General features: G+C 36.1%; 1 protein-coding gene across 1 annotated transcript in view; it reads left to right on the top strand.

Moving 5' to 3' along the window:
- adcy2a (adenylate cyclase 2a) overlaps positions 1-27,837 on the top strand; it is a 150,430-nt gene that overhangs the window by 90,226 nt on the left and 32,367 nt on the right. Inside the window, exons 4-8 of the mRNA XM_079895302.1 lie at positions 12,164-12,313; positions 18,186-18,334; positions 19,091-19,202; positions 19,415-19,542; positions 27,626-27,784. Of these exons, the coding sequence (XP_079751428.1) occupies positions 12,164-12,313; positions 18,186-18,334; positions 19,091-19,202; positions 19,415-19,542; positions 27,626-27,784 (698 nt within the window). The remainder of the gene's footprint in view (positions 1-12,163; positions 12,314-18,185; positions 18,335-19,090; positions 19,203-19,414; positions 19,543-27,625; positions 27,785-27,837) is intronic.

The following is a 27,837-nucleotide window of genomic DNA, read 5'->3' as shown; positions in this document are numbered from 1 at the left end:
GAATGACGGATACGAAAAAACGCATGCGAAAATTTCGGATTCAGTTTGCAAGGACCTTTACTCACAGCAGCGTGTCTGTATGTATTGGCAGTAGCAAGTCCCGTACTTTATTTTTTTATATATATATATATATATATATATATAGAGAGAGAGAGAGAGAGAGAGAGAGAGAGAGAGAGAGAGAGATCTGTGTTTACATTAATTCCTGCGTTTACATTAATTCCTGCCCAGAGTGATTGTCGGTGATTGTCGGAGCTTTACAATGCACATGGTAGAGCCTCTTGTTTGAATGCCCGTGCAAATAAAATTATTTATAGAATTCATGTTGGGTGGCCAATTGGCCATGATTATTTACCAGCATGGACAAGATAACAGCTGTCATTGATGTTTTGCAGCGCAAAATCTGACTGAACGGATATAAACTGGAAAATGAGGGTAATTTTCATTTATTTTATCTACAGCTTGTTTAATTAGCTCCGTAAGATTATATTTTTAAGAGAGAGAAGCCTAAAAGTGATGATTGTTATGCGCATAAAAGCACATCTGCAACTGTAGTATTTTAAAAAAATATGGTGGATTTGCTCAACCGCCACGACAGTCGATACAAACAGTAAAACGGTTCCAGTGCTGATACGAGGGGAATATCGCACAACTGGAAATAGCTCTCTGCCAATCAGATTCGAGAACCAGAACGAACTGTTGTATAAATATTTATATTTATTTGTTACTTAGTGATGTATGTAGCTCCTCTTTAATAAATTTGGTGCTTCGCCTCAGCGCCGTTAGAGTTGAATGAGGATTTAATGCAGGGTCTAATGATCTAACGAAATCCAAATTTTGATATCCAATATATTTTTATCAACCCTTGATATTTCTATGGGGCAATACATTATCATCCTATTGCACAATCAGCCCATTTCACTCTGCCATTTCTATTAAGGTGCATTAAAGCTAGCATACAAGCTTTATACTAGTGGTAGGCCTAATGGAATAACGAAACCCTGAACAGTTTTTACTATACCAATATATATTTTATAAGCCCTTGAATTTCCCAAATGGACCATAAGGCGTCTGTTCCGCAATCAGCCCATTTCACTGTGCCACTTTTTTAACCACATGTGTGCTAAATTTAACATGCAGGATTTATACTAGTGCAGTGTACTAACAAAATCCAAAATTGTAACAGTTTTTACCATACAAATGTCATACAAACTGTACTAATAAATGTAATATTAGTATTTCTCGCAGCCACATAAATTATGGTTTAAAGCTAAAATTTGGCCTTCGTAGGCTACTAGAGGTAATAGTATAACACTATTACTTATTTTAAACAGCTTTTGGTGTACCAGGCTTTTTAAGTGACACTTTCAATTTGCATAGCTATATAAATGAATTGGCTAATGGTTTTAAAAAAATGGGTACTACAGTAAAATATCCAAAATTTGGATTTCGGGGACTTCCGGTTATGGAGTGGTACTGAGAAGACGCAAGTTAACGACCCTCCTATACTCTTTGAGTAATATTCCTTCAAACTCCCTTAAAACTTTATCACATCCTTCCGTAAGTAATGCACAAAAGACCAACAACGGAAATGGCACCGGAAAAAAAAGAACAGAAAATGTGAATAATGAAGCGCAAGAGATTTTGATCATGTGGACGAACTAAGAGAGATAGAGGAAGATGATGGCAGTAAATCTACGGGAGTAACTGAGTTGAACCCCAGCAATGCAGATGTTTTGCAAGCCATTAAAGAAATGGACAAATGAGCTATGAGTAAAATCGACAGTTATGTCAGCAAACAAAGTGGTGAAGGAGCGACTGAAAGAGGCAGAGGAACGCATTCCTTGACCGGAGGATGAAATCGCTCAACTCATGTGAACTCGCTTGAATCACAAGTAAAAAGACTGTCAGACAAAGTTGACGACATGGAAAACAGAAACAGACGGAACAACCTAAGGTTGGTGGGTTGAAAAAGAAGGAAACGATACCTGTGCGTTTTTAGAGGCCTGGAAACCAAAAATACTGGAAATGGACTCTAGCACATCTTTAGTCATAGAGCATCCACATAGTGGGTCCACAACGAAACATAGGTGACCAGAACACAAGACAAGATACCAGTGCACCATCAAGAACACTAATAATGAAGTTCTTGAACTTTGAAACAAAAATAATTGGTGATGAGAGTGGCCAGGTCCAGGGGGATGATTTTCATTCAAGGAACACGCTCTTCGTTTTCATCCAGATGTTTCTGCTCAAGGTTCACAGGAAGCAGAGAGCTTATGATAATTTGAGACAGAGGCCACGAGAGAGAGGAACACAGGATCATCTACCCTGGTCATCTACTTGTTACACACCAGGAAAAATCAAGGGTTTTTGATACACCGGCTGCAGTGAAAAACTTCATTGAAGAACTAGACAAAGAATAAAGGTGGGCTCAGTTCAGCTGGACTAGTCTTGAATGTAGGTTGCTTTAAAATAATTCAGATTACATTCCACAAATGTTGTTATCCTCTTTTTGTTGTGAAGACTGAATTAACGGTAACATGTTCGATTGTGACTAATCGGGGCTAATTTGTAAAATAATTAAGCAGCTTCAGTTGTTGTTCAGTTGTTGTTCTATGGAGATGTGAAAATATGTGTTTACACTTTAATATAATAAGTGAGAATAATTTTACAAACAGGGTTGTGATAATAAATATAGTTAACTGATAGTCCCTTACGGGTGTGTGGACCAATCAACGCCATATGTAAGGGGTGGGGGATTAAATGCAGTAGCATTGATGCTACTGGGTAAAATAGGGATGTTGTTGAGTGTATCTTAACAATAGGTGTTTTGTGCATGATTGTTTTCATTTGTATTTTTTTGCTTCTCAGTATTTAAGATCTGTGAGTGTGTAAAAGGAAACATGCCTCTTAATAGGAAATGTTAAAGATTATGGGGGAGATAGGGAATGTGAATTTTTTAACCTGGAGTTGTAGAGGTCCAGGTAATAGTAAACAAAAAATAAAGCAGGACATGGACAGGATTAAACTATACAGGCACTAGTCGTTGTTCTTCGGGCAACCCACATGGTTAAAAACTGAGACAATTAGGATTCGTAGGAGATGGCAAGGGCAAGTTTTAGCTGCCTTGTCACACTTCTAATACAAGAGGAGTATAATAAGATAATAATTAGGGCTGTGAAAAGATTAATCGCGATTAATCGCATCCAAAATAAAAGCTTGTGTTTACATAATAAATGTGTGTGTACTGTGTATCATTATTTTATGTATATAAATACACACACTTGCATGTATATATTTAAGAAAAATGTGTTATTTATATATACAAATATTTATATTTATATATAATATAAATTATATTTTAAATATATACAGTATATACATGCAAATATTTCTTAAATAAATACATGCATGTGTGTGTATTTATATATACAAAATAATGATACACAGTACACACACATTTATTATGTAAACACAAACTTTTATTTTGGATGCGATTAATCGCGATTAATCTTTTCACAGCCCTAATAATAATTGATAATAAGTCCAATACAGGTTAAGAAGGTAAATAAAGATCCATTAGGAAGATATATTATGCTACAATGTAAATAAATAAATAAATATATATATAAATATCAGAAAAGATCAATTGAATTAATGTATAGTCCAAATGGTGACAACCCTAAATTTTTAATGATTTTTTACATTTATTTAACTAACTGCTAGTTTGCCGGGATATTATATTATTGCAGGGAATATGAATTGTGTGCTAGATCCTACTAAAGATCGTTCCACAGGGATTGATAAAACACATACTAAAGCTAGGAAGTAGATAGAGGAATTGAAAGACCTTCATTTATCAGATGTTTGGAGGGATCTTTACCCAGCAGCAGTATCATATTCATGTTATTCTTGTATTCTCACATATTGATTATTTTCTAATATCTGCACAATTGCTTAACAAAATAACAGATTGTATACAGTATTATAACAGCATAGTCATCTCTGACCATGCAGCTATATCCTTATCATACAAAACTTCAAAATTCATAAAGAATCCCCCTAAATGATGGCACTTTCAGATAGGATGGCTTCGGGATCCAGAGTTTATAGAATATTAGAACACACAAATTTATCTGTATTTTCAAATGAACAATTCTGAAACATCTGCTGGTATTAGATGGGAAGCATTCAAAGCTCATTGGGCTGTTCAACTTAGAACAATTATTTTTTATTTTTTATCTTATTTGGCCTACTGGAAAAAACTATCTCTCTACTTGATGTTGCAGATGTTGTTACAACTGAATACAATAAAATACAAAATATTAATGCCACAATCTTAAAATTCATAAATTTGTACACATTTGTACTTCTGTGAATTTGTTCATAAGTTAATAATTTAAGTTTTAGTGCTGTCAATACGTTCATATTGTTTGTTTCCGTGTCTATGGAAACGTAAGTAAATGTACGTGTGGTAGAACCATACTTAACCATACAAAATACATACAAATACTCATAAAATCACATCGCTTTTCCCTTCAGGAAGTTTTTCGTCCTCTTGATTTTAAGATTTTTTTTGAAAATGCATGTGTCTAAGTAAACATATGTGGAGAGGCAGAGAGCGAAGGTGCTTAATGAGCCTCAGGCAGAAATCCATGTGCTTTTCAGGATTAACCACAATCTGGGCATGTGTGCTTATAGATTCCAAAAGAAAAGATTATAAGCCACAGCTTTAGTGTGGTGTGAAAATTGAGGTATGACCTCAGAGTTGTTCATTGATTTTGTAAAAGGTATTAGGAAAGCTTAAAGGAAGTAGCAATCCCTTTTTTCTGCTTGTGTTATGGGTCAGATTCAGGAGCTAAATGCAATCCCTAGAAAGCCATACCATCAAGCAAAACTATGGGAAGTGAATGGCAATGAAACAGCAATACTAACAAACCATCCACATTAAATTAAACAGTCCTATATCATACTGTGAGGTCATGAAAATTCAATAGTCATGACCTTCAGTAGCAGCTGCTTCTAAATTAGTCCTTTAACAGTTTTTCTCAACCGATTTGACACATTTCTTCAAGTGAATGTAGTTGCTCTCAAAAAAATTTAAACAGCACAAAACATTTCAATATTCACTGCATAATGAAGCACTGCAGTTTTTCTAGTAATACATTTATTAAAAGTAAATGCTGTCATCAAAACTATAACATATTCAGCTATAGACACAAAAAGTGTCTGTCCACTAAATAGTCTTCCATTTTACCCATCTTTTCACCCTTTCCTTTTCCCAATTCTACTCTTCCTTTTCTTAAACTTTCTCCTCCTTTCTCCCCTCATCTCATTCTACTGAGAAAAACTGTAATGAGTTTCATTACAAGTAGACTCTCTCTCTCTCACTTGGATCATTACCTGTCTCAGTGCTTACATTGCTCATTGCCTTTTTTCCTGATAACGGAAAGAACTTAAAATATTCCGTAATTTCTGGTCAAACAGATAATAGTAGTTCATCATTCGAAACTGTAATGGCTAGGGTCTACTTTTATTTATGTGCACTCACAATAACAACAAAACATTGTTGTCAAATGTTTTTTGTCAATGCTTTTGTCAAATAAAGAAACAGGGTGCACTTTCTGGTGTCTCAGTCTCCGTGAACATCTTTCTGAAAAGCGTCACAAAAATGAACTGAAACTCAGCGAATACTTGTTACACAGACATCAGAAACATGTCTATGAAAACAAATATTCCCAGTTTATGTAATCCTTATAAAACCAATGAGAGGTACAATCTTTACCGTCTGAGGTCATTATCTGTGTTGTGGTTCTACGCACAGCACAGGCTATTCATATGTTAATCGTCCAACAAGCTTCGTCAGGTTACTCTACTTCTTTTCGAGTTTGGAAGAAGACACGCTTGTGAGGAATGAGACTTAAATTTACCTCAGAAGAAGAATGCTATGTGATGATCCTTGATCCAGCAGAGGATATTATTTCGGACGAATAAGTATTCATTCTTACCTTAGTTATTGTGTTGTTTTTTTTTACCAAAACCTGTACACATTTTACTATTTGGGCTTTTCTCACTCTATCTCGGCAAACTGAATTGTGTGAAATCAAGTAAAATGTTGAAATATAAAATATAGGCAACCTTTCATAGCATTTAATGTCCTATGATGCGTTGTTTTTTGCTCTAAAATATAAACATAATATGATATAAAAGTAATAAGAATGTTTACAATGTAATATGATGAATGTTACATTGAGTGCACACCAAAAGAGTAGATACAAAGTAAAAGAGTAGAGTAAATTACATACAAAGTCAGTGCAAAGATGCAAATAGATGCAATTGATGCAAATTGGGCAAAGTGATTGCCACGAAAGCGCAATATTTGCTTCAATTTCAACTCAAGCGGGAAATTCGCATGACGCCAATAGCGAAGAGCTTATTGACACATTTGGTTTGACACTGACATATTTGGGCAGCAATAGTAGTTCTCTCCAACATGGTTGCTAATGGAAAAAATGGCAAAATGAAACTCCGGAAGGCCGCTCGACCGAGGGTCTGTGAAAAGAACACCATCTCTCCTGGCACATAAATTGCCTAAAGATGTGAGTGGTTCTGCTTGCCTTGAGGAACTTTCTCCCAGACCTCAGAGGCCATCATGTTCTAGTTTGAACAGACAATACGTCGGTGGTCTCTTATATAAACCACCAGGGGGGTCTAAGATTGCGCCCTCTGTGTACAATGGCGCATCAGATCCTCCTGTTTTCCCAGGGCAAGCTGCTTTCTCTCAGGACAATTACATCACTGGGCACCTGAATGTTGGAGCAGACACACTGTCAAGGCAGGAGGAAGTTTGGAGGAAGTTCGGCCAGGCGGACGTAGACCTGTTTGTGTCACAAGATAACTCACATTGTCCCCTCTGGTTTTCCCCCCACACAGCCAGCTCCTCTGGGGCTGGATGCCATGGTACAGCCTTGGCAGAGGCTTTGGCTGTACTAATTTCCCCTGATTGCTATGCTCCTGGGAGTTCTAGAAAGAGTTTGCCAGGGCGGGGTTAAATTTTTGCTGAGAGCGCCGCTCTGGCCGGCCCAAGTATGGTTTTCGGACCTGGTAGCCCTCCTAGACGGCCTCCTGTGGGAGATTCCCGTCAGGAGGGACCTCCTAACACAGGCCGTGGGCTTGATATTTCAGTAGAAGACTATCCTAAATTCTAGGGCTCCTTCCACGAGGAACTTTATGCTTTGAAGTGGAGAGCATTCACTTTGTGATGCAGAAAGCACCAATTGGATTCAGTTAACTGCCCAGTGGCTTCAGTGCTGGGATTCCTTCAAGACCGATTCTCGGCTGGGCTTACCCCTTCTACACTTAAAGTGTATGTGGCAGCAGTGGCTGCATTCCATGCACTGCTAGATGGTAGCTCATTGGGAAGGCATAATCTGATTATTCGTTTCCTCTGTGGTACTCTGAGGATGAGGCCTACGGCCCAGGTTAGAATACCTACATGGGATCGAACCGTGGTACTAGAAAGGTTATCCATGGCACCCTTCATGCCTTTGGACTCTGCATCGGATAAGTGTCTAGCCTTTAAAAATGGCATTTCTGTTGGCAACGTTATCTCTCAATAGAGTAGGAGACCTACAGGCCTTGTCCGTTGCTCCTTCCTGTTTGGAGTTTGTCCCAGGTAGAGTGAAGGCGATTCTTTACCCGAGACCGGGTTATGTACCTAAGGTACCCACTAATGTGGTCCGGCCGGTAGTCCTTTAGGCCATTCATCCTCCTCAAGTGTCGGCTGGATGAGGGGAGTTGCAGTTACTTTGACCGGTCAGGGTTCTTGAGATTTCAAAAACTTTGTGGCGAAAATCTGACCAGCTTTTTGTATGCTTTGGGCCCTCTAACAAGGGCTGCCTGGCTACCAAGCAGACTATAAGCAGGTGGATTGTCGAGGCTATCTCAAAGACTTATGAAGTGCGCTGGCTGTCTTCACCTCTGCCACTTAGAGCACATTCCACACAAGGTATGGGATCTTCAAGAGCTTTATTGTGGGGGGCATCCCTTTCAAGATATATGTGATGAATGGTCCTCCCCACATACTTTTGTGAGGTTTTATAGCCTGGACCTTCTGGCCACCCCAAGGTCCCGAGCACTCATGTCCTGAGCTGTGGCTTAATTGCTTCACACTAAGGATAGGCATTTTTGTCAGCATGGCGAAGTGGGAATATCGTTCCCCAAAGTGTTGTCATCGAAGCAGCGCAAGTTCCCTAGAAAAGGAACGTCTCAGGTTACCCATGTAACCATTGTTCCCTGAGAGGGTAACGAGACGCTGCATGACTGCATCTCTTTGCCATACTTCTTGCATGCCTTGGAGTGGCTTGCTTCAGTTGATCAGAAGGCTGACCACAGCTGTGATGCTGGCCCGTGTCACGGGATGATGTTGCACCAATCAGAATTGGACTTGCACATGTGCTTCAAACGCAGTCACCCTGAAGACATTCCCCAAAGTGTCATCATTGACGCAGCATCTCGTTCCCTTCTCAGGGAACCATGGTTACATGGGTAACCTGAGACATTTCCCTCCCTTCTGCTGATTGTAAATTTTGGCCTGGTTCCTCAGTTCAATTTGGACATCTAACCTTTATAAACATGCCCTAGAAAAAATAAATAAAACATTACTGGGGTGCATCTTGAGACAGTGGAACTGACATATTTTAAGATGTGTCAATGCAAGTTGCTTTCAGTTAAAACAGCTCAAAAATACATTTTAGTCTGGGACTAGGCTTAAGGCTTGTATGTAAAACTGGGGGATAATGTTTTTAAATCAGCATGAACATTTAATTGTGTCCATTTTAAATAAATTAATTGTTTTTTTTTTTTTTAATTATTATTATTAAATAAATGTATGAGATGTGTGATTGTCAGGTTTATGTTCTGTTCTATGGACTTTTAGTTTGCACTACCATGTCTTCCTGTCTGTCTGTTTCCTTTGTTCCTATATGTTCCTGCTCATTATTGGTTACCATGGTTTTTGATTAATTACACAGCTGTTTACTTTTAGTTAATTAGCTGATGAATATATTGCCCAGAGTTTACATTCTCCTTTGTCTGGTATTGTCTTTGTTTTACAAAACTGTTATGCTTTCTGACAGTGAAAATACATTTTTAATGGTGAGTAATGACTTACCAATGTGTGTTTTTTTTTTTTTTTTTTTTTTGTTATCAGCTTTACAGTTTATCATCAATTGAAATAATTGGTTCCATTACACTCAAAACACAGTTTTGTCTCTTTTTATATAAATAGATTAATTCTCCATCCATCAGTCAGAAAGCAGAATATTTTCTGTATGTAATCCCACTCATGTCAGAATAAGAAGCTTCACCACCTCTCTGAAAGCAGTGAATCATCCATGATTTATTCATAGACAGCAGATGAATGTTGTACATCTTTTACAAATAAATTATAACAGTGTTTGTTTACTACAGCTCACTGGCCGTCTCACATGCTTGCAGATAACATCTGGACATCAAAGTGTTGTATGATTAAACTCCTTACAAATTCGTTTTACCATTTTAAAAAGAGTGTTTAAAAGAAAAGCCTTGCTGTAGTCAGCCACTGTTAAAATCTTAAATCTATTTCCAAGAGCTTTGAAATTCACCAGTTAAATATCCAATATGATTTTTGCTTAAATGGCCATGGTTTGTCACTGCTTGAATAACTTGTCTGAATTTTTAAAGTAATTAAATTTCCTTGATTACGACTTTTTTTTTTTTTTTTCGTTTTCATATAAACATTACCAATTAAAAGTCCACATTAATATTCCCCTTAACCATTAGAGTCAAGGGACACAATATAGTTCTCAAATTTCTAAACATACCAGATGTGCTCAGAATAGTACTGGCAACATCATCTTCCTCATCTACCTCATCTTCCTCATCTTCATAAGTTAAGAATAAATTTACAAATATTTGTTGATTTAATGTCGCGCATTCATTTGTGTTACTTAATATACAGTGCTATGCATAAGTTTAGACACCCATGCTAAAGTTGACTAAAAAGAGGAATAAAAAATCATCTTTTGGAAATTGAACTTCATGCCTTAATTAAAAAAAATAGGAAAAATCCAACCTTTAAGGACACCAATTTTCTTTGTGAATGAATAATGTATCGTAAATAAATAAATATTCTTCCTTAAAATACAGGGTGCATAAGTTTGGACACCCCTATGTTAAATTCCCATAGAGGTCGGCAAATTTTTATTTTTAAAGGCCAGTTACTTCATGGATCCAGGATACTATGCATCCTGATAAAGTTCCCTTGGCCTTTGGAATTAAAATAGCCCCACATCATCACATAGCCTTCACCATACCTAGAGACTGGCATGGTTTTATTTCAGTTAGCCTAATAGCTGGTTTGATTTGCATTGAGAGATGATCTTATGGAAAGTACTCCATGCCAATCTCAAGGTATGGTGAAGGCTATGTGATGATGTGGGGCTATTTTAATTCCAAAGGCCAAGGGAACTTTATCAGGATGCATAGTATCCTGGATCCATGAAGTAGCTGGCCTTTAAAAATAAAAATCTGCCTGCCTCTATGGGAATTTAACATAGTGGTGTCCAAACTTATGCACCCTGTATTTTAAGGAAGAACATTTATTTATTTACGATACATTATTCATTCACAAAGAAAATTGGTGTCCTTAATTTTTTTTTAATTAAGGCACTAAGTTCAATTTCCAAAAGATGATTTTTTATTCCTCTTTTTAGTCAACTTTAGCATGGGTGTCTAAACTTATGCATAGCACTGTATTTCACCTTGCTGAACGGTTATGTATGTAACATAGTAATAGATGTTTTTAGGTAATGTTAATGGTTAATGATTCTATTCAAATGAATTTGCCACAGAAAAGAGTTTACCAGAAAAGAGTTAATGTTTGAAAAACATAAAAAAGTCCATATACAGAAATATATTTAAAAAGGTTTTTTAGAACCAGATAAATGATTTTTTTTTTCTCTCTTATGTGTGTTTTGGTGTCTTTTATCATATCTATCTGAGACCTCATTGGATTCTTATTGAAACAAATTATGTATTTTTGTCTAAAATACTAACAGTACAAACATTTCCCCTCACCTAAACCCACAAAAGACAGTACACTTTCTTTCTTAAAAAAAAAACGAAACGAAAAGAACAAAGAAATACCATGCAACAAATAATTCAGAATCACATTTGTTTTCATGAGTCCAACTCATACACATACCATTGTGTTTTCTGACTGTGGCTGACTCTTTACTTTTATTCCATCCATGTCAGTGGCTGATGCCTTTTGAAGTTTTCATGATCCAAAGTGTGACAGCCAAGATGAGTTTAGGACTCTTTCTATAGTGACTTAAATGAAAGGGATGTCCAAGAGCAATTAAAAAAAATATTTCATGGTGCTAAGCCTTTGATGCACTGTTCTCATCCGACTGTTGAATAGTGAGATTGAAAAAGATGAAGAAACCGAAGGACTTTACCACTGGGGTGGTAATTGAACGAGGAAGTATGAAAGAGAAATGAGAAAAAAGAGGCGTGAACAGTGAACACTAACAGTAGGAAAAGTTGAGGGCTCTCCATGCTGAACATTTGATTGGGTTAGCAAAGCTCTTGTCCAAAATCGTTCTACAAGAGCTTTTTGAAACTGGAATGGAAAATTTAAGCAGCGTTGTGTTTTGTATGAGAAGTGCTGCAAAGCTGGTGTCAATGAGATATTTCTGGACTGGAAATTGATTCCTTACACAATCCTGCTTCACTATTCAAAATGACACAGTTATTATGAAATAGCATTTTTTTTTTTTTTTCAAATACAAATTATATCATCAGCATAACAATTTCAAAAATTATAATTTATATTAATTTTAATTACATTTATTGTAGACGTCAAAATCTGATGGTCCATGTTATTTGAAAATGTTCCAAAGAGCATTTTGTGTACATCAGTGGAAGCAATGAAATCTGAACTTCAGTAGTAATTCACAGTGATTTCAACTTTGACAAAAATAGAAAAATAGATAGACAGACAGACAGACAAATACATAAATAGCTTAGAGTTTTTTTTTCCTTTTTTTTTTGTGGTATCATCCTATTTACAGAATATCCACTATTGTTCATTTTTATTTATTTTTTATTTCTCTAGATCCTGGCAAATATCATAATTTTCATATGTGGGAACCTGGCAGGAGCATACCATAAACACCTGATGGAACTGGCGCTAAAGCAGACATATCAAGACACTTGCAACTGTATAAAATCCCCCATCAAACTGGAGTTTGAGAAGCGTCAGCAGGTTCAGTATCAGTTTTTCTCTCAGTTCTTAAATCATGATTTATCAGCTGGCTATGGCTGAAGTTGAAAGACCTGCCAAACAGTCTCAAAAACTGAGATATTCCATATTTTCTTTGGCAAACCACTGAATGCTGATAGACTTAACATTGGGGAATTTAGCAGTGAACTAATACTGATAATACCAGAAATCCTTTGTGTTATGTGTTAGTTTGCTGAGAGAATGACAGAACTAGATTAGATTAGTGTAAAAATAATAGTCCCTCAACCTCCTTGACGTATCACTTAAACTTAATGTTTATTTAATCTACATGCACATTTTTGCAAATGTCTTTATATTTTTGAAAGTACAGTATGTGTGTATATTGTACATTGCATGGGAGCTTGTAAATGTTAAGTTTAATTATGGCTTCTTTTGTAATGTCTTCTTTTTTTTATGTAACTGCACGAAGAATGACTGAATTACTGAGAATTGAGAAACCCTTACATTCAATATAAATTAAATTATGCATTTACTAAAAGTAATTCCACATCTTACTTTTACATATATATTTTTTTTTGGGCGGGAAGTTTAACATATTTTAATTTCTACTCATATTACAGCAATCTCTTTCATATATGTATACTTATACACAGGGGCGGTTATAAGGTCAGTGGATATTTGGGGCTTTAGCCCAATCTAAAATTGAGTATTTTTATTTAAAGGAATGAATTAATTATAAAGGTGATTTAAGGGAATAAAGAAAAAGAAAGGCTTATTGTATTAGTGAAATAATTTAAAGTATTTGCAAATAATATTTTATTTTTAAGTATGCATACATTCTCTCTACATGAATCAAGGAAATTATAGCATATTCTCAATTCAAAAAGGCTAAATTAAAATAATAATAATAATAAGTTGAATAATTTGCGTCACCGGATACTGTCAGTAGTTGAACATTTCTATTGTAAAAGAGTTGTCAAATATTAAATGTTTATCTACTTACATTTTTCCAGGCATTCGTTCACTGTTAACATCCTTCTGTGAACGGTAAGCCCCGCCTTCTTTAATCATTTTGACATTGATGTGCTAGACTGCTGAACTTTTAGTCATCCTAACAACAAACAGAGCAGTGTGTAATGGAGTGCATCAGAGCAGCATCAATAATATCACATGCATAGCAGTGAATCTCTTATTTGCATATAATAATATAATTCCAATAATAATGACAGGTTTGCGAAAAGTGTAGAACTCGGTGAGCTCGCGCAAAACACATCTTAAGCACAGCGACTCATTTAAATGCCTCTGATTGGCCGATGTGTTCAACAGACATGTCTGTGATTGGCTTCAATGCTCAACACTGCAAAAGCACATTTTAAGTAGCCTACCTTTAATGCAAAGGGAAAAATATAAATAAAACTGTATGCACTTTCCATGATTAGGTAATCACGGCAGCTGTAATCTTATTCACATTTGTTTTTCTGATTAATTGTTTTGCTCTATGAGAAAGACAAGGTAACAAAATATTCGGGACTTTACTAAAAACATTCTGGGCTTAAGCCCCCTTAGCCCAGCCCTAGCGCCGCCCCTGAAAAAACTCCAAACAAACTTTTGAAATAAAATCAGTCCAGACCACCTTGATCTCTAAATTCACTAGAAAATTAGACCATCTAGGTTTCCATCCCCCACGTGACATTAAAAAAAACTAAAAAACAATCCTTTATTTAAGCATTTATTTTAGGACTACTTTCAGAGGCTTGCTAGGTTGACGTCGTCATACTCAAATTCTAGTCAGAATATGAGTCTGATACTGCTCCATTGGGCTGTGATTATGGGGCGTGCTTCAACCGAACCAGGAAAGAAAATGCCTCTGCACTCAATTGGATAGACCTACAACCAATCAGAGCAACGGAGTAAGTGACGTATGTTCTTCATTAATTTTTCTGATCGACAAATGCCTTGATCACGGTTCTCTGTTCCTCTTTTAAAATTAATGCACTGTCGATATCTTCTATAACAGATGCGATGGCGGAATCTACACATCTCAATTCTCCAGTGGCAGCCATCTTTGTTGTAAACAAATTCAACCCAAGCGCTCTTTGGTGACGTGGATGATTACATTACTGTTGATCATCTGTCCATCATCGTATAAAGCCCGCCCTGACAATTTGATTGGTCCGAACAGCTCTGGTTCGAGCATAGTTGCTCCACAACGGATCAAGTCCAGACCGAACTTCCCGACCTCAAATGTTGTGGGCGGGGCTAGGTTTGTCTTGCATCCAGGCTAGAGGATTGCACCACGTTCTAATGTCCAACCTGATCTCACGGCTAGACAAATCTTACAAAAACGAATTACGAATTTGTATGAATTAGCCACCTCGTAAAATATATACGAATTGCCATGAGATTGTGTTGTAATGTCACAAACTGCATGTTTTAGTTTCGTTTTCATGAACTTTGCATTTGTTTCTCTTAGTTACCTGTTTTCATTTGTTACAGTTTCCCACCCCTTGTTTGTCTCCCTGGTTTTTGATTAAATCATCATCACCTGTTGTCATTTGAGTTCTATTACCTTGTTCATGTAAGTTCCTCTTATACATTCAGTTAGTGTCTAATATTGATCATGTGAACGTGTAAATGTACGCTCATTTGTTTATGCCATACACGCTGTTACAAAGCCTTTCGCCCTTATGGATAACTTAAAGGTGCAGTAATTGATTTCTGAGAAATAATGTTGATATTTCAAATCACCAAAACAAAGACGCCCCTACCCAAAAGGATTGCACCCCTACCTTTATAGCTCCGCCCTCAAACTCACGAACATGCTATGCAACACAGGCACCTCCCCCTAATGAGTACACCCTTACTGCTGATTGGCTACAAGTGTGTTGTGGCGCTTGGTACGATCCACTTTCAACAGTGTTTCTCAGAAATCGCTTACTGCACCTTTAAGATTGCTTTATTAAAGAACCTTTTGTTTATTGGAACCCGTTTGAACATTTTTCATCATCCTCAAAATAACATGGCCAACTAGGAACTGTCAAGAGGAAAATTCCATCAACATCCCAGCAAGCAATTTTGCGATTAAAAGATGTCTAATAGCCGTCCAAACACAGCCCTGACATCTAGGCTAAAACAAGGCAAAATTTGGGCTGTCAGTGAAAATTTAATAGACGTCTAACCATAGCCCAAGGATAGACTCATTAATTAGATAACAACATGTCAAAGAAATGAAACCAAACACCTTGTAATCACTGTTGACTGATCTCACAAGTCATTTTGGCAAAACAACAACAACATGTAACTAAATTCAAGGTTATTTTGGCTAGAAGTGGGTAACTAATAGCGGACTATTATATCGGGTCTATAGTTAACCTGGATGGTGAAATGACAGCTATTGCTTACTGGGATTCTCCTGATTCACTTTACAAAAGAAGCCATATTAAACAACATTTACAAGCTTCCAACAATAAACATATAATGTACTTTCAAATATATGAAGACATTTGCAAAAATGTTTATGTAGATTAAATAAACATTAAGTTTGCATGATACATCATAGGAGGTTCAGAGACTATTATTTTATCAGTTGGTATTTTATCATATCACACCTATTAGGGACACAATGTTTTTAAAATTGATTTGTCACCTAGACTTTCACTACTTTGTCCATATGTTTGACATTATGTTCTCCGTGGGTCCTCTTTGAAATACTGCAAACCTTTACGTTCTCCTACTCTCAGCCCAGTTGCTACTGAATGGAAACCGGGACGCTTCTGTGATGTTGGTTTTCAGCTCCCAGTTTAAACAGGGCCACAAAGGCAGATGGTGTGACTGAAGCCCACTGCTGTCTCTGTGAAGTTTAAAGGCCACTGCTGGTGTATTGGCTGTCTTCCATCAGACTATGTGCTCTGCAAGAGGTCAAACATTGCCTCCCTGGACTTCTCTGGATTAACCTCTTTAGAATATCCTCTCAGGCTGTGGGTGATGAATTGTGCTCTCCACAGCTCAGTGGTCTCAGCTGCAACGTTTTCTGCTGTTGATATTATTGCAGTAGATCCTAGATTCATCGTATAGCACATTAATTAGTGGAAAAAGGGATAATGATGCATTTGTCACAGCTCAAATTAATGTATATGGCTTTTATGTAGATGCTAATAAAATGATCAGGTTTTTAAAATGATTTTTATGAGTTCATTATGGTTGATTAGGGGAAATGTACCAGACCTATTGGGCAATTAACCTTCTTTTGCTTGTAGCACAGAGTCAAGCTATCATAAGCTTTCATAATGACCCTCCAGACCGTCCCTGTTTGATCTAATTAAACTCATTTACACTTTATGCCTAGTGGGGAAATCGAAATTGAATTGAAAACTTTAATGTGGTAATCTTAGTTTTTTTTATTTTCAAAAAAGTCCACCGTAACCCAATTATATCAGTCCCAGATGAATTTCACATTACCTGCCTTTGACATGAAATTTCACAAAAATGTGCTAAGGTATAATTTGAAGACATCCAGTGAGCTAATATAGCAAATTTTGAGAGAGGCATTTAGATGAATATGTAAATATTTGCTTAATAACAAAATAATCACACAACAAAATTGAGAAAACAGCAAGCATTTTTTAAATAAAGGATAAGAAAAGCATCTGATCGTCATAGCAACGTTTGCATGAGATCTGCAATTCAGCACTCTAGTAGTCACATCACGTTTATTTATATAGCAATTTTGTCACGGTTTCACAAGGCTCCACCACCACGGCCACTCAAAGATTACAGGCTGTGTCCGAAATCACCCCCTTATACCCTTAAATAGGGCACTTTTTTAAGGGACGGCCATTTGTTGTGATGTCCGAAACCATAGTGGATATTATTGAGTGCACTCATTCAATCCCACAATGCACCACAATAACAAGTGCACATTCAATGTACACTCAACGGCTAGAGAATACCCATAATGCACTGTGAGAGTCACGTGCTGAGCGTCTCGCCAGGAGATGGTGCCGCAGCTGAATCAAATCAGCCATCCATTTTCCAAACCACGCTGGTCCAGCGTATTATAAATAAATTTCATGATTTAAATCCTTAAATCCTTTTTCATTTGTTACTAAATTGTTAAATTAAGGTTTATATTCCATGTCAGAGTTCAAGATAAATCTTTTCATTACTACTGGAGCAACCAGTTTGCTACGTTTCAAATGATTATTAAACTGCAAACACAAACTATGCAAAATCAACAGCCCTTCTGTCGCACTCAGTGTCTGAATTCACTCTTCGTTTTCATCAACTCCAAGTGGACTATATTAGTGGAGTAATGTAGGGAATAGTGAATGAGGGTAGGGGCGATTTCGAACACAGCAACTGTCTCCAGAATTCTAGCCAGCCACACCTGTTCCTCATTACTGCACTCATTATCCTCCCTATATACTGTATACACACACACACACACATTCATCTCCTTCATCGTCTGGTCTCCAATGTGGAAAAGGACTCATAACCCGTGCTACTTACCTGGGCTGCGTTTCCCAAAAGCATTGTACGCCTAACTTAGGCTCAGACAAGCCTAATTTATGGTTCAATTTAACCTCTATCTCCGAGTCTGGTATCTGTTACAACTTTATACAATAGATTGCTTACAATAAAGCAGCTTTACCATATTAAAAATGTGTTTTGAAAAGAGCATAGGCCTACTGTAAATCATACATCATGTGTTTTAATCACTTATTTCTTTTCAATCCATTTGTTCAGATGACCGTGAGCAGTCTTTTATGTAATGCAAGCTTTTATATCAGAGTCAAGTCTCTGCTGCACTTACTGAAGGGACAAGCCAGACAAGAGTGTAGGCTATATGAGATATAATTATCTCTCTTCCCCGGTGTGGTGTTTTTTGCTACAGGAACGTCTGTTGCTGTCTCTGCTTCCTGCTCACATTGCCCGAGTGATGAAAGCTGAAATCATACAGAGACTACAGGGGCCGAAGTTTGGTCAGGTGGAAAACACCAACAACTTTCATAATTTATATGTACAACGTCACACCAATGTCAGGTGCGTCACCCCATACCACAAAATGAGAATTTCTCACTACAGTCACAATCATGAATCATAATGAAGAAATGAACAAATAGCTATATCAAATAAAACAAATGTCTTAAAATTAATTACAGTAAGTATGTTTGGCCATAGCCTGGAAACTTATGGGGAGATGTTGTAGTTATTCAAAATTGATGCAGGTTTGAGCTCTTCTGATTGTGCTGAATAATGAGCTAATTAATTGTCATCACTCCTGCTTGTATTGAATGTGACTGAACAACTGTATTTGCTCCACCTGCCATCTTTTCAAATAGTGGACTTAAATTAAAAGGTCAGAGATTTAAAAGAAAGCAAAATAGTTTGTATAGCACAAAGCCTGAGAAACACATTCTGAGTGTCCTGTTCTTACTGTTGTTCATTCTGACATGGTTTGAGGAGAACTTTACCACTAGCTATACTCTTTTGTTCTGTTGCATGGAAAATAAAATAATCCTGAAGTAATTAACTCTTTCCCCACTGGCGTTTTTTAAAACAGTTGCCAGTCACCGCCAGCATTTTTGATAATTTTCACCTAATTTTCATGGCTCCCAGAATATTTTGTTGTATGAATATCTGAACATGCAATATATCAAAAGAAGGATCAGACTCTCTGCTTAAAAAAAAAAAAAAGAAAAAAAAAAGAAGAATTATACAGTTTCAGATGCATATAAATATAAATCTTAATTATGTATGTCCTTTTCCTGTGTCACACAAATGTATATTCTCTTACAGTATTTTGTATGCTGATATTGTTGGATTTACCCGCTTGGCCACTGATTGCTCACCGGGAGAGCTGGTCCATATGTTGAATGAACTATTTGGCAAATTTGATCAGATTGCCAAGGTAAACTGAATTTGAAAATGAGTCACTTCAGTTCAGTAACTGACATGTACTTTATTGATACAGATGGTTATAGCTTTACCATTTCCTTCTGCTTTGGAAAATAAATTACTTAATACAACTCAAATCAAATGTTGCAGATTGATTACCAAGAGTTGTTCTTATCAAGATGTTTTCTGACTGTTGAAGTCCTTGAATGTTTCTGTGTCTTTCAGGAAAATGAATGTATGCGAATAAAAATTCTAGGGGACTGTTATTACTGTGTATCTGGCCTCCCAGAGTCCTTGCCAAATCATGCCAAAAACTGTGTGAAGATGGGACTTGACATGTGTGAAGCTATTAAGTAAGTTCAGTAAGTTCACATGTCTGCTTTCAGTGGTTCTCAGCTGGTGTTGTTAATGTAAATGTAATATTTGATCCAGTACTTTACATGGTTGGTAAATCTCACTTCTGCTGTTGGTTATGCATTTTCTAAATTTCGACATATTGTTTGGCCTATGTAGTTCATGGTAATTTTAATATATTTTACATTTTCTTTTTTACAAACAAATATTTTTGGTACTTGATATTGTCAGGCTTAGTCAGGCTTTTGGAGCATAACCAATTGTGAACCGTTCTAAACATATATCGAACTCTACATTTCCAAAGGGCTTGTTCATCTACTGATTGTTTCTTATAGATCTTAGCTGAAAGATTATTTGCCTCAGATTAGCTTGAAAACATCTGTCCTAATTTCATAATTATTATATGTTCTGCAAAACTGTTCACACTTTATCTCTGAAAAACAACACTGTGAACACCTGGCTTTATAGCACATTACCACAGGAGATTACAAAATATAAAATTTAAATAAGCATTCTGTTTCTATCTACAAGTAACTTCAATTTGCATAAAATTAAAAGCATTTTATAATACAATAAGTAGAGTTTTAAGCAAACTGTTTGCATACTTGCTCTATTGCTATGACAGAATTTAGGCAGAGTAAGTCCAGCAGCAAAGCTTCTATCCCAGTCCCATAATCCTCGGCGCAGAGGGGCTGATTGGTCTCGGCCCGGTGCTGCTGTGAAGGACATGATACCTGGCTGTCCTGATAATGAGTCAGAGGCCTCAGAGGTCAGACTGTGGAAAATGACTGGTGCTCAGTCTAGACGAGAGAGAGCTGTCTTTCTCTTATCTCCACCTGTTCTGCAGAAGCCTGGAAGAATGAAATGTCTCTATTAGTAGTTGCAGGCAAATTGTGGTGGTGAAAAATGTGCTGGGAATTCCGGTTAAAGGGACAAACTGATAGCAAGGAAACTTGTTACAATCACAGTGTCAATGTATAATCAACCGGGAGAAAAATGCAAAAAAACAAAACAAATTATATGCTGTATGTTTTGAGTGCTCAATCTAAGTCACAGTGTAGACTCACTAGAGTTTTCATCATCTTAAATCAAGTGCTAATAAATGTTTTACAGATCAGCACCATTTTAAAGGATTAATTCAAATATATATATATAAAAAAACTTCTCACTCTCCTATCTTTCCAAACCCATATTACTTTTTAGTTGTTCTGTTCACTGCTGAAAACATGGTAACACTTTACAATAAGGTTTATTAGTTAACTTTAGTGAACTATCTTAGTTAACATGAACTAAGAATGAACAATACTTCTTCAGCATTTATTAATTTGAGTTAATATTAATTTCAACATTTACTAATACGTTATTAAAATCAAAGGTTGTATTTGTTAACATAGTTAACTGCACTGTGAACTAACATAAACAAACAATGAACAGCTGTATTTTTATTAACTAACATTAACAAAGATTAATAAATGCTGTAACAAATGTATCGTTCATTGATAGTTAATGTTAGTTAATACGTTAGTTAATACATTAACTAATGTTAACTAATGAACCTTATTGTACAGTGTTACCAAAAACATTCTTCAATGAATTTACAAAACCATTTAGTGACCAGGGTCTGTTAAGTTCAGACTGGCTATTAGATTCACTATAGATCTTGCCCTCTTAAACTTATACATCCCATTTAATGTCTTGTGACCAATCACCACACTGCAGGTTTTAAATAGTCCATGAGCCAGGGGGGTCCATCGGTATCAACGGGGGGGCAAATGCTATCATTGTTTTTTGGCAAGGTATACACCCCTAGTATTAGAAAAATCACGATAGCAGTGCAGCGGTGGTAGCGAAATCACTTTTTTGAGCTCATGAAGTTACTAACCCCCTAAAATAAATTCCGTTTTTGAAATCTGGTGTATATCTGGTTTAGGCTCATGCTAGGGATATTATCAATATTCTATAATATGGTGCTTGGTATCGTTGGAAAGGGGACCTTTTAGGCTTTCATTTAAGCCCAGTACTGAATCTGTCTGACAAACACAGAGGTCACAAGACTTCTTTAAACCAGAAATAACACACATTTTTTCACAATTTCCGCCTAAACTGTATGCTTTCTTTTATCCCTGTGGCATGAAAGAACACCATGGACACAAAACTCAACAACTTCAATACTCAAGGCACTCTGATGACTCAGAAAATGTATAATATACCCATACTATTTATTTGTGAGAGCCTTAAATTAGACGTGTGCAGCCAGCACAAGTCTTCAAAATAGAATAGAGCCAATAGAATGGACAAATAGAATACCCTATTAGTCCAGGGCCAAATGGCCTATTTATTCATGTACAGTTGTAATAAAAAGTAATTGTTTCAATAGTGTAGTCAATGGTGTTGTAAACATAACACTTGTAAATGGTTTAACAAAATGTTTCTATCATGTATTTTGATATTCAGATATGAATGTCAGAAAGTAGCTCATGCACGGAATGTTGATGGATTTTGACAGTTTGACGAGGTTTTGTCAGTTTTGTGAAAAGATTGTTGGTTCAGTTGACTGGTTATAACAACACTACCAACTATGTCATCTTCAAACAACTTCCAATGAGTTCCAGGGGTATTAAATGTAAGTACAAAATACTTTTTCTCTTGTGCTTGTGAATTGGTGGGGAATAGTAGAAGTAGCTAATGTAAGCTTGGTGTTTTTAGCAGGCTAGCTATCTAGCAGGTTAAACAGTGTAACAGTAACTGCTACAGTGCAGTCAGGGCTCTTAAGTGTCACGTGACAGTCACTCATTTCGGTCTTTTGTCACGCCCTCTCGCCACACATTGTATTTCTAACGCGGAAAAACTATTTATAATATATTTAATATATATTTAATATATTTAATAAAAGAGCATCTATCCATCAAAAAAGGGCATCTATCCATCATAAAAGTGCATCTATCCATTATAAAAGTGCATCTATCCATTATAAAAGTCCATCTATCCATTATAAAAGAGCATCTATCCATCAAAAAAGTACATCTATCCATTATAAAAGTGCATCTGTCCATTATAAAAGTCCATCTATCCATTATAAAAGTGCATCTATCCATTATAAAAGAGCATCTGTCCATTATAAAAGTCTATCTATCCATTATAAAAGTGCATCTGTCCATTATAAAAGTGCATCTATCCATTATAAAAGTCCATCTATTCATTATAAAAGTGCATGTATCCATTATAAAAGTGCATCTATCCATTATAAAAGTGCATCTATCCATTATAAAAGTGCATCTGTCCATTATAAAAGTCCATCTATCCATTATAAAAGTGCATCTATCCATTATAAAAGAGCATCTGTCCATCATAAAAGTGCATCTGTCCATCATAAAAGTGCATCTATCCATTATAAAAGTGCATCTGTCCATTATAAAAGTCCATCTATCCATTATAAAAGTCCATCTATCCATTATAAAAGTGCATCTATCCATTATAAAAGTCCATCTATCCATTATAAAAGGGCATGTATCCATTATAAAAGTGCATCTATCCATTATAAAAGAGCATCTATCCATCAAAAAAGGGCATCTATCCATCATAAAAGTGCATCTATCTATTATAAAAGAGCATCTATCCATCAAAAAAGGGCATCTATCCATCATAACAGTGCATCTATCCATTATAAAAGTGCATCTGTCCATCATAAAAGTACATCTGTCCATCATAAATGTGCATCTGTCCATCATAAATGTGCATCTGTCCATCATAAAAGTGCATGTCTTCATGTTCATTTTATGAAGTATACTTAAGTAATTTTCAAGTATATTTTTTAAGTATACTTTATGTTGTAAGTATACTAATAATGTGTACTTGTAGTAAACGTGTGTACTATTTCAATACTGCTTGGGACTAAATTGGCCCACTTTTAGTATTTTTAGTATTTGTAAGAGTAAACTAAGTACACAACTAGTTTTCTCATTTGTAATGCATCTGTACTACAAGTGAACTTATAAGTATACTAGTAGTTTACTATTTTAATACAAGTAGTACATTTTTTAGTTTATGAAAGTACAAACTGATGTGTGCTCTCAGTAAACTACTAGTTTCGTAGTTTATACTACAAGTGTACTTGTAAGTTTTCTTTAATTGAACATAACATTATACTTATAGTTTACTATTTATATATTATTTTTGCACTTGAAAAATACCTTTAACTGTTCTTTAATTTTAAAAACATTTTATTAGCTTCATGCATCATTTTTTAATCAACACTTGAATGTCAGTAAGTTTCATAAAGAAAGGCAACATTTTAAACAAAAAAGTAGAATTAGAGTAAATTGCTATACACTACCAGTGGACTAGCCTACACAAAAATTCAGATATGCAGAATTAGAAACATATCTGTTTTATATCAATATTCTAATCAGTATTTTCAAACAATGTAAGTTTCATAAGACCGTATATGAAAAACTATGTAAAAAAAGTATATTTAATTGACTACTCAATCAAAAGAGTTAACACAACTACAAGACAAGTATACTTTGAATTCTTAATTATTCTTTTAAGTATATCTGGATCAAAAGATTGAGTTCAAGTACAGGCCAAATAGGCCCGTATTCATAAAGAATCTAATGCAAAGAGTAGCTCCTAGTGACAAAATTCTAAGAAAATTCTTAGAAATGTGGGCGTTTACTCTTAAAATTAAAGAAAAAATCCCAGTAAAGAAAAAAGTAATTCAGAAAGCATCTTAACCCTTAAAAGAAGTCTTAAGGTCAAAATTGTAAGGAGTACGGACGAGGACTTTTAAGAGGCTGAAGAGTTTCTTTAGCAGAGGAGAACATGGCAGAAAGACGAAGAGGGAGAAAAAATGTGTTGCAGACAATGGATGACAGTGAGTTAATAAGACGCTATAGATTAGATCGTGCAGGGATCATGTTTGTGACTGATCTTAGAGATGCGCTAACATCTCCGACACAGTGCAGAAATGCCATAGCGCCAGAAATGAAAGTAATCACTACATTACGATATTTGGCAACTGGTAAAATGCAACAATGCAGCAGTGTGTACACAGTCACATGTAATTTCAAAGTGAAGGCTTAGAATAGACCCTATACTTTTCACTCTTTTTTTCCTTCTTGGGCAACCAGCCAATCACAGTCTTCAAAAGATTGTGTCATACATAGCAACGGGGTCAGCCCCGCCTCCTCACTAAGATGAAAGTTTTTGTCTTTTCCTTGCTCAGAGTTGCTCTCAGATTGGCCCCTAATCGCTCTTAAGCTAGGACTCCTATGTAAAAGTTTTTAAGCTAAATTAAAGGACAAGTTCGGTATTTTACACTTAAAGCCCTGTTTTCAGATCGTTTCTGATGAAATAGAACAGTTAAGATTTCGGTTTAAAATTTTAAAATTTAAAATTTTCGGTTTCTGGGGTAGCACCCCCCCACCTCCACAATGGCTGCATAGGTTCACTGGAACAATCCTTCCTAAAACGCATTAAACAAAAATTGCAGCAAAAGATGCATAGTGCACCTGTGCAGCCATTGTGGAGGTGGGGGGGTGCTACCATAGAAACCGAAAATTCTCGGGACAGCAACATGTGTCCAAATTTCAATCTTAACCATTCTATTTCATCAGAAACGATCTGTAAACAGGGCTTTAAGTGTAAAATACCGAACTTGTCCTTTAAGAGTTTTCTGAGAGGATTCTTAGAATCTTTATGAATACGGGCCCTGGACTTTTCTCTCAGTATAAATCAAGTAGGCCTACACTGAAGTGTAATTTTAAGTCTATTTCTGAGAAGTACATAAAAAGTAGACTGAAAGTATACTTTCTTATTTTAAGTTTAAAATAAGTATACTAAGTGTGAAAAACACCAAGCTTACATTAGCTACTGCTACTATTCCCCACCAATTCACAAGCACAAGAGAAAAAGTATTTTGTACTTACATTTAATACCCCTGGAACTCAATGGAAGTTGATTGAAGATGACATAGTTGATAGTGTTGTTATAACCAGTCAACTGAACCAACAATCTTTTCACAAAACTGACAAAACCTCGTCAAACTGTCAAAATCCATCAACATTCCGTGCATGAGCTACTTTCTGACATCATATCTGAATATCAAAATACATGATAGAAATATTTTGTTAAACCATTTACAAGTGTTATGTTTACAACACCATTGACTACACTATTGAAACAATTACTTTTTATTACAACTGTACATGAATAAATAGGCCATTTGGCCCTGGACTAATAGGGTATTCTATTTGTCCATTCTATTGGCTCTATTCTATTTTGAAGACTTGTGCTGGCTGCACAAGTCTAATTTAAGGCTCTCACAAATAAATAGTATGGGTATATTATACATTTTCTGAGTCATCAGAGTGCCTTGAGTATTGAAGTTGTTGAGTTTTGTGTCCATGGTGTTCTTTCATGCCACAGGGATAAAAGAAAGCATACAGTTTAGGCGGAAATTGTGAAAAAATGTGTGTTATTTCTGGTTTAAAGAAGTCTTGTGACCTCTGTGTTTGTCAGACAGATTCAGTACTGGGCTTAAATGAAAGCCTAAAAGGTCCCCTTTCCAACGATACCAAGCACCATATTATAGAATATTGATAATATCCCTAGCATGAGCCTAAACCAGATATACACCAGATTTCAAAAACGGAATTTATTTTAGGGGGTTAGTAACTTCATGAGCTCAAAAAAGTGATTTCGCTACCACCGCTGCACTGCTATCGTGATTTTTCTAATACTAGGGGTGTATACCTTGCCAAAAAACAATGATAGCATTTGCCCCCCCGTTGATACCGATGGACCAAATTTGGGGCCCTGGCTCATGGACTAAAATGTGCTAAAGAAAGATCTGAGTGCTATGGCATTGGAGAAGAATTTCAGTGAATAACAATTTACATTTTAATCTGCCCCTACATGAAGCAATTGTACAACTTCAGAAGACATTTGCTGCGTCCCAATTTGCATACTATCCATCCTAAATAGTATTCGAAATTAAAATTAGAATTTGGGACACTACGTGTAGTATGTTTCCAAAGATACCAACGTTACCAGTGCAGATCCGTCCACACTTTAACGGCTAATATTGCCCACAACCCATTGCGAGTTGGACGAAGATTAGATTAGAACTACAAACACAAATAAAAAGGGTTAGAAAACAACAAACATGGCGGATGTGTGAGTCCGACGGTTAAGTAAAGAAGGTTTATATAAAGGGGCTTGAGTGATTTAATAATCATTATCTAATCTGAAGAAAATATATTTGTTCAATGTTATCCACGTTATATTTCATTTGCAACAGCATTGTGAACTTTTGTAAAGATACGTTTGGTCATAAACTTTTAAATGCATCATTATGCAAATTAGAAACACATGAGGAAAGTTCCCCACATGAAAGAACCATGGCAGATCAACATGCTACTACATTTCTCTTCGAAACGGGAGGAAATTTAATTAAATTGAATGTGGAGAATTTTAACAAGATGATTGACTGGGCACTGGGCAGTTTAAACAGTGACAGGATGCACTTTAAGTGACAGGGCTGTACGTTAAAGATGCAATTATGAAGAAAGTAGTATGTCCCAAAGCTTGCCTACTCTTCTGCTACACTCTCAAAAGTATGTACTTTTTTCTTCACAAAAAATATGTATATGTCGGTGAATTGGGACACAACACTTGGAATAAAGCATACAATGCATAGGGCCTAATCTTGTTGTGCTTTTAATGTGTTTTTTTGGAGTTTGACATCCTCAGATCCTACTCACATATGTTGTATGGAAAAGAGAAGCTAGGACATTCTGTTAAACATCTCTTTTTGTGCTCCGCGGACGAAAGGAAGTCATGGGTTAGGAACAACAGGATGAGTAAATGAGTAATTTTCAAGAAGATCATGCACTTTTGATGCATCTCCAGCAACTTGTGAATTGGTGTGACAAAAACAACATTCAAAAGGTCATGCCTTTTAAAAGTGCATAGCCATGTGTCTTGTCTAAATGTGTTTCTAATCATGGGCTTAAGGTTAAATCAATGCTCTGATGTGTGATGGGATGTGTTGTCGTTTTTTCTTCTTCCTTTTCTATATAGGAAAGTGCGAGATGCCACAGGGGTGGACATTAACATGCGAGTGGGAGTTCACTCTGGAAACGTTCTCTGTGGTGTGATTGGCCTCCAGAAATGGCAATATGATGTCTGGTCTCACGATGTGACTTTAGCTAATTACATGGAAGCAGGTGGTGTACCTGGGTAAGCCATTGTGGGGGTTTTATGTAAGTGTATGCTTAATTTATGTTGTTATT

This window comes from Squalius cephalus, assembly GCF_949319135.1.
Source record: "Squalius cephalus genome assembly, chromosome: 15".
NCBI classification, from domain to species: domain Eukaryota; kingdom Metazoa; phylum Chordata; class Actinopteri; order Cypriniformes; family Leuciscidae; genus Squalius; species Squalius cephalus.
The sequence above is the reverse complement of the archived record's forward strand: the minus strand, read 5'-3'. Positions and strand labels throughout refer to the sequence as shown.